The 14,158-nt window shown below is 36.4% G+C and overlaps 1 protein-coding gene across 3 annotated transcripts in view; it reads right to left on the reverse strand.

Annotated features, from left to right (window-relative positions):
* The window catches only part of ZFYVE16 (zinc finger FYVE-type containing 16), a 55,326-nt gene that overhangs the window by 26,171 nt on the left and 14,997 nt on the right, over window positions 1–14,158 (reverse strand). For 2 of the 3 annotated variants that reach the window (XM_014857014.3, XM_044777926.2), the window contains 7 exons: window positions 11,601–13,867; window positions 10,607–10,703; window positions 7,712–7,873; window positions 5,554–5,696; window positions 2,286–2,664; window positions 954–1,076; window positions 74–229 (listed from right to left, as the gene is read on the reverse strand). In XM_014857014.3, the coding sequence (XP_014712500.3) occupies window positions 74–229; window positions 954–1,076; window positions 2,286–2,664; window positions 5,554–5,696; window positions 7,712–7,873; window positions 10,607–10,703; window positions 11,601–13,867 (3,327 nt within the window). Of the gene's footprint in view, window positions 1–73; window positions 230–953; window positions 1,077–2,285; window positions 2,665–5,553; window positions 5,697–7,711; window positions 7,874–10,595; window positions 10,704–11,600; window positions 13,868–14,158 lie in introns of those variants that run through there. The other variant, XM_044777928.2, reaches the window with a different exon arrangement.

The following is a 14,158-nucleotide window of genomic DNA, read 5'->3' on the forward strand; positions in this document are numbered from 1 at the left end:
AGCGAAAAGCATAAATGCCTTTAATTAATTTATCCATCCCCTAGTCTGAACAGTTCAAAACAAAATGCTATACCTTTTAGAGCATCCTTATACACGGTGATAAATAGTCTGAAGATATCTGTAGGAATAGTATCTTCATTTGGCAAACATAACAATAGAATAATAATTTCTGCCTGTCCCAAGCCATGCAATCCATTGGTTGAGAAGTACCAATATTTGTCTGAGGAATCTTAAGTGATAAAAGCATACAATTATAAATGTCAACTTATATTAACCAAAAAAACTATACATAATTGTCCTTTACACGAAGCACAACTTTTCAAATTCCTTATTTTCCCAAAGTTCTTTTCACAAAAACTTTGAATTGAATTGTATAAGATTAATATAAAAAAGATAAAGGATGAAAGATTATCTTATGGAGTCAATTAATAAATGACACTAAAATAAAAGATGCACTAACATGCTGAAATGGTAAGAATCAGTTTAGTTTCAAAGAGAACGAAAAGCTGAGAGATGCATTGTTGAGTAGTGAGGATTATTTATTACCGACGACTATTTGTTTTTAATCAGGTCACATGTCACTGACTTTAAAACTGTCTTTACTGCTGCTTTATTTAAGCAAAAAGGATTCTTGCTTATCTCAATTACCAAATTTCAATTTATCTAAAAGCTATATCAAAGAGTCAGTTGTATCATGAGCATCAAAATATAGGTCAGCTACGAGCCCACGACCTTAACCTAGGATTGACTGAGGGACACTAGTAAAAATCTGTAAGCTTGTATTTCAAGTCCTACTTAATATAAATTTGCAAATTTATATGCACATTTGGCTGAAAAACCAATATCCAATGTGGCTTATTTTTCACAGTTGCCAGTCACAATGTACCTGAAGATGTAATTAATTCAGAAATCCTGCTTACCAATTAGCCAAAGAAAGACAAATCACTACTTACAAAATACTAACTTGACATTCACGAGTAGATTAGCATTCAGGACAAATGTAACAGGATGAAAACCTTCTCCTTCAAGAAGCAAAATAATCTGCTCATGAGATGGGTGTTCTTCTACTACAGGCACTAAATCATGAAAATAACATATTAATTAGGATAAACATGACTTCCTGTTAAATATGCTTGCAATGAAAAAACAGATTTATAAATCCACCAAAGGTTTAATCAGATTTAAAAACAAAAGCAAACATGTTTCATAAAATCAATCAACACCTTAGGCAACTGTTATATACTTACTCTTACTTTTCTATTTAGTAAAACTATCAATACAGTAATACATATAATCTTGATATATTATATATAGTGTACATGCAAATGTTGATTAAATAGCATATTTATACAATTTCAGCACTTTTAACGTTTTAAACACACTTTTGTAAAGCAGATTCCAGTCCACCAGCCATTCCAATGATAAATTCTGAAATTTACAAGTCTGTGAAAGTAATCTAGATCCAAGTTGCAAATGCTGCTTGCTGCCATATACCCTATGTCAGTGACAAGTGGCAAAAAAAGATCTGGACAATCAACAGGAAAATAGGCATGGTGTACAAAGAACAAAGCTTAAGATAGTTTTGCTACTAGAGCTAGGTTCAAAAATAGCTCCTACTGACAGAACAGAGATCCTAAGCTTCATTCCCCTACATCATCATGCACAGAACACAATCATTTCATGTTGCAGGATGCAGCTTAATGCCTGGGGTGACAAGGATGTATCCTAGGGAACTACTCTTGAGGTAGGAGCCAGCCACAGAATCTCCAGCTTGAAAAGGACCTTAGAGATCATCTAGGTCTTCTTTTACAAAGGAAACTGAGGTCCTAAGAGACTAAATAACATGCTGCAAGTCATACATGTATTAAGCAGCAGATGAGGATCTAAAATTCCTAGCTCTGTCGTCCAATGCAATACTCTTTTCTTTAGGCACTGTGATCCTTGGAAAAAAAAATGACACGGAGTCAAAACTCTAATATAATGGAGATACTTTTAGGGCTAAAAGTCTATGAGTTTCCCTGTTGTACTGGACTTTTGCCTCATTCTAAATTAGGGACCCAGACGTGATAAATGAATCACATGTAATTCAACTCAAAAGTTCAGATCTTTTTAGAACTTGTTTTCATATAGTAAGACTTTTTGTAAATTAAAGTTACTGAGCCATAGCAAATATTTCAACCAAACTAAGTTCAAAAAAATGAATTTCATACAACACAGACAAAATTCATCAGTACAGCTTTTTTTAAAAAAACCTCCTTTTTAAATTTAAATAACTGTTATCCTACCTGATCCCTTTTCTCCAGATGAAACCAGAAGAGGGGGCAAGCTGTCCTCATCATTAGGTAGAAGGCTAATCTTATTGCAAACATGCCTGTCAATATCACATAGTAACCTATAATCTGAAATACTAGCAACAGGTAAATCGCTGTTAACTAAGACACCAGTAGGACTAGATGGTTCCTCAATTTCTGCAAAAACATCATCATCTAGTGTAAAAGAACCAGAACTAGGTAAGCCCTCAGTTCCTGAGTTTATAGGCAGTTTTTCCACAGATGGAACCTGAGAAATAGGACTCTGAATTATCTCCTTTCTTGTAATATCTCCTATCTCATTCATTGTTTTTTCCACTGTAGTAGAACGGGCATGATCCACTGTGTTTACCGTCTGGAAAATATGGAAGGAAAAAAAAAATCAGTTCATATTTTCTGTTCAACTGTGAAATGTTGATCTCTATAGCCAAACACATCTTTTTAATAAGAATATATAAAACCAAAATGGGCTCAGAAATTCTTTAGAAGCCAAATTTCCAAAGAAATAGTACCAATTTATTTATTTACTTACTTTTATTTTTGGTGAGGAAGACTCACCCTGAACGTCTGTTGCCAGTCTTCCTTTCTTTTTTTTTCTTTTGCTTGAGGAAGATTAGCCCTGAGTTAATATCTGTGCCAATCTTCCTCTATTTTGTACGTGGGATGCCTCCACAGCATGGCTGATGAATAGAGTAGGTCCATTCCCGAGATCCAAACCCACAAAGCCAGGCCACCAAAGCAGAGCATGGGGAAGTTTAACCACTTGGCCATGGGGCTGGCCCCATTTTGCTTTTTTAAATTCAGGAGCATAATGTTTAGCTTCATCATATGCTTGGGTAGGTATTAATAAATTTCATTTTATAGAATGGAAAAAAGAGGCAAGGAGAACTTCAGAATCCTATACCATATCACACAGTGAGCAAGCTGAGTTCAACCCAAGGCTTCTCCTTCTCAAAGCCAAAAAAGCCGTGGGTAGGCAAAGGAGAGGAAAAGGGGGGAAAACAGGGAGGGGAGTGGTTAGGAGGTAGAGTGGTAAATATGTGGCACAATAGTAAACCACCTGGAATAAACTACACCTCAAGTCCGCTTCAATAAAGCCCCTTTCTTTTTGGACTGGCCAAACTTGAGTCAATACTAAATGACAACCATTTATGAACTCAAGTAATACTTACTAGTCTGTTTAGAACTTTCATTTTGATAAAATATTGATTAAGAGTAGATGCTGGCTAAGAAACATACTTTTGGTAATTATGGCTATTTGTAAAACCTAGCTCATAAATTCTTATTGACAAACAGCATCTGTTTATATGGTGTGTGAAACTGAACAGAGCAGGAGACATATCCATCTTGCCTAACATATGTATCCAGGATAAACCAGGTAACTGGCACAGAGTACATGCTGAATAAATATTGCTTAACGAATAAAAACATTCCTACTTCATGTATTAATACTAGCGTCTATGAGTATTTTGGTACTTTACAACGAGAGTTCTTAGTGGGCTGGGGTTCTATATTATGTATTTCCTATTTAGCACATTTGTATAAATGCAAACATAAATATAACCATCCTATACTTTACTAAATGTTTGAAAATCATTAAACAAATATTAGTCTAAATTAAATTACTAAATCTCAGTTCTATATCCATACACCAGTGGTTCTCAACATGTGGTCCAGGGATCCCTGGGGTCCCCAAGACCCTTTCAGAGAGTCAGAGAAGTCCTAGGGTTTTCTTCATATAATTTAACTAAACAACATAACAAACAGATTGAATATAGAAGCAAATGTGAGAATCTGTCTTCTATTAAGCCACATATTAAAGAAATTTGCAAAAATGTAAAACAATGTTATTCCTCTCATTAAACTTTTGTTTTGAAATTTTTTCCGTAAAAATATTATTTCTATTGGGGCTGGCCCCATGGCCGAGTGGTTAAGTTCGCGCGCTCTGCTGCAGGCGGCCCAGTGTTTCGTTGGTTCGAATCCTGGGCGCGGACATGGCACTGCTCATCAAACCACGCTGAGGCAGCGTCCCACATGCCACAGCTAGAAGGACCCACAACGAAGAAGATACAACTATGTACTGGGGGGCTTTGGGGAGAAAAAGGAAAAAATAAAATCTTTAAAAATATATATATATTATTTCTATTAATATACAGTCATGCACCACATAATGACATTTCAGTCAACAAGGGACCGCACATGACAGTGGTCCCTTAAGATCAGTACCACATAGCCTAGATGTGTAATAGGCTATACCATCTAGGTTTGTGTAAGTACTGTAGGGGAGGAAGAAATTTTCCTCTACCCTTCTAGGTTCTTCTGGCTGGTGTTAAGAATTAAATTGACATGAGACAAATTAAAAGGACAAAAACAAACAAAAGCTTAGTAACATGTATCAACAGGAGAAACCCAGGAAAACTGAGTGACTCATCAAAATGGCCAAAGCCCTCACCTTAAATACCCTCAGCTAAAGACAAAAGAAGATGCTGGGGAAAGGTAGAGTCGGGGACTTCAAAGGGAAAGAAGGCAATTCACAGGTAGGTGAAAAGGAGCAAACATTTGGAAAACAAGTGTTTGGCCACAGAAACAGAAGAACACAGAGGGGAGCCCACAAACAGGCTTTTCTAGGTTCATCCCTGTCTACCACCTAGTTCATGTGATGCTAAGGTGATAGTTCACTTTCTGAGATTTTTTCAATCTGAATTCTTTCAGGCAATTACAGGGGAGGTAACAAGAAAAACTTTCAGTCTTTTGTTTCTTCAAAGTCATCAGCCTAAAATAATCCTTATGTTAAAGAGATACATTTTAGGGTGGCAAATTTTGTTCCCCTTCAGTATATACTCAATGATGTTCACACAACAAAATAACCTAATGACCACACATTTCTCAGAACATATTCCAGTTGTTAAGTGACACAACTGTAGTCAGTTTATTTTTTAATTAATTTTTTCCTCAATTTTACGACACTAATTATCAAAAGGTATAACTCACATAACCTATAGCTCTTTGGGGATTTTAATAATGTTTAAGAGCATAAAGCTGTCCTGAGACCAAAAAGTTTATGAATCATTGCCTTAAACTGACATTAAAAAGGTAAAATCAAAAATATATTCACTACATCACGTATTTCTCATTTCAGGAAGCTGACAGTGTTAGAAAAAAAAAGTACTCTAATAATCACATAAGGAATTATCTACAAAACATAATTTTATTAAATTAACAAGTCATTCTTTAGATTCCTTACCAAGGGTACATCAGGTAAGAGAGGACTAAAGTCTTCAGAACATTTTTTACTGCCAGATGATAATTTTGTTGTATCTGCAACTTCACCATTGGGCAATATGCCATCTGCAAACCATACCCTCTTCTGTTCTTTGGAGCATAATCCTAGAATCAGTTAAAAAAGTAGAGCATTTTAGTTTGGTAATATTGCAATTATTTAATACTAAGTGGGTCAGGAAATGTTTTCAAAAGTTTTTTTTGGTTGTGGAAGGTTTGCCCTGAACCAACATCTGTGCCAATCTTCCTCTATTTTGTACGTGGCTTGCCACCACAGCATGGCTGCCAATGAGTGATGTAGGTCCATGCCTGAGAACTGAACCCAGGCTGCTGAAGCAGCGGGTGCCGAACTTAACCACTAGGCCACGGGGCCAGCCCCTCAAAAGCTTTTTGCTATCCAATGCCAAGCCCTGCATGCTCAGGGCTGCAAAGGACTAAAGAAATGCCCTTTTGTGATTCATCTACACAGAATGGAAGTCTTTTTCTAACTCATACAAAGGCAGGGGTGGCCCTGGGAATCACTACTCAGAAAAGGAGTAGACAGGCGAGGTTACACCTTAAAGACACAGGGGCAAGTTTAAAGCCTATATTATTAAGGCTAGTTTGTGAGTGTGGAGTGAAGACTGAATAAAATTTAGGGACTAGGGCACAAGAGGGAAAATGGACTAGACCAGAGCACAGCAGATAAGCAAAGAAAAACGTATGAAGAACAGAAAGAGTCATAAAAAGTCTAAAAAAGGAAACAATCACTTGTGCATCAGAGGTCATTTCTTACTTTTAATTTATTTAACAAGAGAAGCATGACATTTCGTTCTTATAATGTGGATACTGAACTTGATTAATAGTTATTATTTTCCTCCCACATTTGGAGGAAATAACTAGACTTCAGTATAAATACTTGCTCTCTTTTGTTATACAAAACCATCTACAGAGGAAGGTTATGAAAACTGCTGCCAGATGATTTTAGAACAATATAAAAATTAAAAGGATCTTGGGGCCAGCCCCGTGGCACAGTGGTTAAGTTTGGCACGCTCTGCTTTGGAAGTCTGGGTTCGTGGGTTCGGATCCCAGGCCTGGACCTACACCATTTGTCAGCCATGCTGTGGCAGCAGCCCACATACAAAATAGAAGAAAACTGGCACAGATGTTAGCTCAGAGCTAATCTTCCTAAGCAAAAAAAAAAAACCGAAAAAGGATAAATATCTACCTTGCAGGACAGTGTTATCTGTTCTGATAAGACTGAAACACAAGGATTATATATAACTTTTACAGTATGGGTGTACATATTAAACAAGGTATCTTTCTTGTATTTGCAATATTTTTATAACTTAATAACTTAGGATGTCAATATTAAGAGAATAAATATTTTTTAAAGCAAATTTTATTCATCTTTAGAGTATAATATACAACCATATATGCTGAATCTCCTTAAGTTACGATAAATGGAAAATAGCTATTAAATGAGAGCAAAACTGAAGCCCAAAATAATTGTCCAAAGTATCTGAATTTGCCTTTAACTGACATGTACAGTTATTTTCTAGCATGTTACAGACTAATAGTTTATATTTTAAAATGTACATGGGCTTTACTCAAGATCCTAAATTACACCAGTTGTAAAAAAGAACAGAGAGCCCAAACATTTAAAAATGGATTTAAAAAACATTTTTTATTGTGGTAAAAGATACATTTAAAAATAGATTTCTAAGGAAAGGGAGATAACGCCCTTTCCTTAAAAGGCTCCTTGGTGGTTCTAGCATTTGCCACTTGGTGTTCCCCAAGAGTCACAGCACCAGACACATGGTAGCCTGACCTCTGGATCCCAGGTGTGAGAACCAAGCACCTCCTGGTGCTCCTGCCCTGAGCTCCAGTAATATGGCCTCTTCTTTCATTCCCTTAACCCACCGGATGGTAGTTGTTTCCCGCAGTTACTAAACTCTGAGTCACCGAGCATGCCCTTTTTGCTCTTTCAGCCTTCTAACATACATGCATAACCAGTTCCCCATATTATGCCTTCTGATATCTAGTCTGGTTTCTCTTTACTCACTAGAACTCTGTCAACACTAGGAAATTTCTCTTTTAATAATTTATCTTTAGTCTAAGACACAGCATTTTCTTCTAGTTACCTTCAACACATGGTTGTTTAAGTGCTGAGATTGGTAAAGCTGTAGGTGAAGTTAGACTGGGTGTGTGAGTCTCCTGAAGAGGCTGGATGGTGGCACACTCATCAGAACGGTTTGATTTAAGACTAGAACCAGTTGGACTCATCATCCTTTCAAATGCCTGAGCTATAAAGGGAAAAAAATAATATTAAAATCTCAGATGTTTTTGAACTTAAAAGTAAATTATGATAACTATTCTATTCTTCACGTTGTAAGGAGAAAGAAATCAACAGCTAAGCAAGCAAAAGAAGTGGCACTTGGCAAAGATAATGTCCTTACTTAGCTGGCAGCACTCCACTTCAGTATAAGCTACCAATTAGTTATTTCAATACTATATTTGGCATATGTTTGATATCTACTAAATAAAATAACTTATTTAATATGACTATCTCTATTTTTGCCCTTGTACCCCTAGATTCTATTTCCAACATAGTTCAGGGTGATTTCTTTAAGCTATAAATCATATCACATCATTCCTCTGTTTAAAATAAAATCCTTTAATGGTTTCCCAACTGGAGTGAAAATTTAACTTGTTACAATGGCTCACAAGACCCTACATAGTTGGCATCCCTACCTCGTCTGCTTTCCCAGTTAGCTGTCTGACCTCATCTCACTCACTGTGATCCAGCCACCCAGGCCTCCTTGTTCTTCAATAAGTCAGGCAAGCACCCTCTTAGCTTAGAATCTTTGCTGGTGTTGTTCTCTCTTCCGGGAATGTTTTTCCCATGGACACTGGCATAGCTTTATTCTCTCACTTTTTTCAAGTCTCTGCTCACATATCATATTATCATAAAGCCTTACTATCACCACCTTATAAAAAATACTACCTCTTGCCACCAATCTGTTATTATCTATCTCTCTTTCACTCTTTTCTTTTTGTTTAGGATATTATCATCACCTGATCGTCTCTTTGCTTACTGTCCATTTCTCCCACATTCATACGCTCCATGAGAACAGGGAGTCTATTTTCTCAGCTGGAGCTCCAAAACGCAGAATAGTGCCTGAACGTTGCTCAATGATTTCACCCAAATAACCAGAAGAGCACCGGTAGCTCTCCCTTCAGCAATTTTCCAAACTGATCTGCTATAAACGCTGCCACTGCTAAAATAATCTTCCATAAGGGCTACTCAACGATAGCACTCTCATGAAACGGCTTCCACCAACCAAGTGAAATCCAAACATCTTCTCTGTGCTTCAAACTAATTTCCAACTTGCCCCCAATCTACCTAACGGCATTCACACACATGCTGCCTTGAAACTTACACAGTCTCAGCACAACTTCCCGGTTATCCAAAATCTCTGTTCAAACTATCTTTTCTTCTAATCCTTCATGAAATGTGTCTCTTGAGCCATCTTTCTCCTCTTATTTAATAACATTATTTTAAATGATCACTTCTACCATTTTCAACCCTAAAGCTGAGGCTAAAATAACTTGTACTTCTGCTTCTTGTGGTGTATAAATTAATGATAAAGAGAACCATAAATAAAATTGCATGCTATAAGATATCAAAACAGAATAAATAAAACAGATAACTAAATAAGCAAATCCATTCCAAAATATTTTCTTTGATAAACCAAAGCTTGAGCCCAATATCCTACCAAGTCTCTTTAATGACTAGATTTTTCTCCCCTCCTGGATCCTTATAGTCAGAATATGTTTTAATGCTCACCCAAAAATCTGGCCTGTCAACTCAAATAACGCCTCAAACCTTCACAGCTGTTTTATTTATTTTTAAGTGGGGAGAGATAATTATGTGGGAGCTTGTTCTAGTATTTCGGAATTCCTCCAGGCTGCCTTGGCTAACAGCACCAGCAGTCGTTTTCTAGGCTATTCAGAGAGCTTAAGAAAAAACAAACAACTATAAGCACTTAAACTAACCTCTTCGTGAACAATGGTGGTAATATGGAAATATAAAAAGATGTACACTCTAACATCTTCCAGAGCAGAGGTCAACAGCAGGTAGTAAAACAGCTTACCTCAGGCTAACAGACTCACATCAGAGCTTTTTGGAGAATTGCTGAAAAAATTTATCTTCATTCAAAAGAGAAAAACAAATTATTATCAGGTATTTATCTCCTGGCTAACAGGAAGCAGTGCCTGAGCTAGTGCACAGGCCTAGTCTTAAAAAGTCCCAAGTAATATTTGCTGGGAATTAAACTGTCAACAAATCTTTGAAAATGCCGAGAAGTACTCAAAAGAACAAAAGTGTATTTGAGGAAAAAAACACACACACAAAACTGTGAGAACTCAAATAAGACCACCAAGATTATTGCTCATAATGGTAGCTAGCTAGGGAGCCCGAGAAACAGTAGGAAACACATACAAACGAGAAGGGGGAAAAAAAATACGAGACAAAAATGTGCAAATAGCGTGGCAGTCCTATGAATTTATCTATAAAATCATAAATATTACTACCTTATCTTTTATTCCCATTTTAGATTGTAATTTTCTAAAGGGAGGGAACTATTATCTTGCCTTACACTATTAATATATAAGATTGAACACTATTTATTGGTAGGTATTCTATAAATGTTTAGATTAAGATGATGAGGATGACGATGATGATGACAAAAACAAATAGGCAGATGAAATGCAGCATTTAGGGACTTGGTACCTGTTAAAAGTTAATGAACTGTCACTCCAGAAACTGAATGGTTCCTTTCCAGACTGGTAGTATTAATTGTGAGAGTGGAACAAAAAGAAGAGAAACCAAGCCTTGGGAGGTCCCACCTAAGCCAGATAAGTCAACACTAGGTCCTCGCCTTAAGAAAATAAAGAAGTTTATCTTTGTCACAATCAATTGTTTTAAAGATATATTCAATTACTAGAAGAAAATATGTCTGGTTATTAATACTCACCTTTACTAATAGTCTCGTAGCAGACTACACACACTCTTGCTTCCTTTTCTAGATACTGCAGTTTACACTTCCTATTACAACAGACACCACAAAATACCTATAAAGAATAAAATATCAAATTTGGTTTTGCTTCAAGCATACTTATACCTACTGAAGGGGGAGGGGACGCCCAAAATCTAATTCACCAAAGGCTATTTTTCTGATAATACAAATAATCTTTCTAATCACCATAATCATAGGTAGTTATTAAAATGATTCTTTTTTTATTACTTAAATGAAGTTTCTGCAATTTAAAATATATCTCTGACAAGGAGATTTCCTTCAACTCAAATTTGTTAACTGGAAGGGAACAAAAACTCTTAAATAAGTTTATAATTTAAAAACCTTTCTGTGGTTCTTCATTTAAAACTTCTAAACGCAGAATATGATTATTTTTCTAAAAGAATAGTTGATGTGAGACCAACATGTTACTGAAAAATGCTGAATAAAAAAATGCAACATTATTTCTATAAGCAACTCTTAGAGTTTATAGATGATTAAGGCAGTCAGAGTGCAAATGAGGTCAGCTTCAGTGTTCTGAACCTTGTACAAGCCAATCAGCTTTTTTTTCAGTGTTTCCCTGGGTATTGACCCCAACACTAGCTGCAGAGTGGTCCTGAGATTAAGTATTCAAGGACAAAGGGGGATCCTGCTGGATCTGGACGACTGATGTGTTAATGTTAGAGAGATGATGAGACGTATTCTGAGATTTCAAAAAATTAGTAATAAGTGTTCCTGATTTCCTAATACTTAACACCCACGACAATGTGATATTTACTCAACTCTCAAGCAATCTGTAAAATGATGATGCTTTATATATTTCCATGTAGGTGAAAAGCAATGATTTTAAATTAATTGAATCTTTTAATCATCTATTAATCAGCTATTCTGTCACATTAAATTTCATTTAAAATGTCTCAAAAGAATAAAAGACTCAAAGATTTGTATAACTTACTTTCCCACACGCTCTGCAGTGGTGTCGCCGTTTTGTAAAAGTAAATTTGACTTGGCAGTTCATACAGTTTGGAGCTTCTGAATCAGGAACCCAAGTAGGTTGTTTCTGGCCCAAAACCAGGCCTTCCTTGCAAGTGTTTGCAGGTAGAGATTCTTCATTTGCGGTGACAAAACTGGATCCACCTTCAAAATTACTTTCTATATCAATGTAATTCGAGTTGAAGCTACCCTGAGGATCAGTTGTAAAATCTGTACTACAGGTGGTTGGAGCAATGGTATTTGCTATGCTGGGTTCACTTTCAGTCACATTTGGAGCATCCGGCTTATTTGGTTCCTTTGAACTCCTTGTTCTTGATGGAACACTAAACAATTGCTTAGGTCTGGCCCCTCCAACATGAACAGATTGACTGTTAATATCAGAGACTGATAAGTCATTCGTAATCTCCGACTTAGTACTGGATAACCCTAGTTCAACTGGAATTGTACTTTTTTCCCCTAAAGAAAGGCCACCATTTTCTGTTGTATTTTGTTTATCAACTGTTTCACAAATCACATTAATACCAGGACTTTCCCCAGTAGCTCCTGCCTCAGCATTGAAGTATACATTACTGACGTTTCCATCATCTAGGTCTTTCATATCTATCTGACTCATTTGAGATTTTGAGTCATTTACATTTTCTTCAAACGACTTTATGTTACTAGTCTGAAGATACTGTTCAGTCAGAAAGGCATCAAGCTCAGCATCACTAATTAGCATACCACTTTTCATGCCTTCATCAATATTAAAGTAATCTAAGTCTTGCCCATCGATATCATTGCTTGAAAAAGCGAGACCCTCACAACCATCAGGAGACTCTGGGGCATTAGCACCAGAAAGCTCCATCTGAGATTCTGCAGCTACTGAACAACTGGTGTTATCTGGGTAACCCAAAGATTCAGCTCTGATTACCATCTGCTCAGGATCTACCTTTCTATCTCCCATCTTTTCAGCTGACAGCTGATGAAGTACGTTTTTACATTTTTCCTGTTTCAAAAGATCAGTCTCCTTCAATGGTTCCCCACCTAGAACACTCTTCTGTATTTCTTTATGCACTGTCACTGCATCTTGTATATTATCTTCATGTTCATTCTGAGGCAAACCATCACCACACGCTTTACTTTCAACTAATGATCCACACAAAGACCCAGGTACTGGAAGACAGGATAAAGAGGAGTATGTATCTTCACCCGAAACATGTAAAGTTGAAGAGGAATCTTGGATTACATCTTTATAATCTTTAGGATCTAAATTTCTTGAGTCTTCTTTTGCAGATTGTTTTATAAATATAGAAGTCCTATCTTCCTGAAAGGAAAAGTCAGGTAATTTGAAATTTTCATCTCCTGAATTTGAATCACTTAAGCACAGACCTTCATTTTTTGGAAGACTGCAAGGCAAAGTGCTTGTGCTGCCTCCTTTTAAACATTCTGTGGCAGCTATGACTGCTACATGTATCTCCTCTTCTACCGAACAGCCATCAGCTTCTACTAATTCACATGGCTGCTTCTTGTGTTGTAGGCTGTCTTTGGCATCAAACATTTTGGAATTTTGTTGAGTCAAGGCAGAGGGTGTGTTAAAATCAAGAACCGGTTCTAACTGATTAGAGATCTTTTGATCATGTAAATTTTCTTTTCCCATATAATTACATGAATCTGAAAGAGCTGTATCTGCTTTTATAGCCAATTCTTTAGTTCCACTGATTTCTCTGTTTTGTAATTCAGAGCTGATGACATCATTCTCTTCCTCTCTGACAGTATCATTACCATGGTCTGTTGAAGAAACACAAGGAGTTTCTGACACTGCAGATAAATCCAACCCAATCAAAGAATCTGCACTAGACTTAAAATCCTCTGGCAATAATTTTTTAATATCTTCTTCACTACTAGTTACATGAACGAGGTTACCCATGTCACGTATCAGATCACATACAGGTTTACTACATCGTCCCACATACAAAGGCTGGATTTCTTCTGATGTGCCACCATCCACAGAAGAAAGGAGATCAAGTCCTGTTACATTTTTTTCATTCTGTATAGAAGTTAGTCCCTCAAGAGTTTTTCCATTCAGGGAAATCTGATTTGTTTCATAGCATGTTTCTGATGAGGCACAATTAATGCATTGTTGATCCTTTGGTAGCAGTGAAGTTAGCTGTGAGGAAGCCAACTCTGAAGAAACTGAACAGTGGTTAGAATCATATGCTTTTTGTGCATCTTGGAGATAATCTTGTTCATCTAATTAAAAAAAGAGATACAATGTTATTCAGGAGCCCCAAATGAAAAATTATTACAAAGATGTTATGTTTTCTAAGACTTCCAAACTAACTAAACGTTTTTTTAGACCAGATGGATTACTCTTGCAAAATGGTAATAATCTCCAAAATTATTCTTATATGGATTTAAAGTACTTTGGGTTTTTACTTTTTTTTTTTTTTTTAAGATTTTATTTTTCCTTTTTCTCCCCAAAGCCCCCTGGTACATAGTTGTGTATTTTTAGTTGTGGGTCCTTCTAGTTGTGGCATGTGG

This window comes from Equus asinus, chromosome 9, assembly GCF_041296235.1.
Source record: "Equus asinus isolate D_3611 breed Donkey chromosome 9, EquAss-T2T_v2, whole genome shotgun sequence".
NCBI lineage: Eukaryota > Metazoa > Chordata > Mammalia > Perissodactyla > Equidae > Equus > Equus asinus.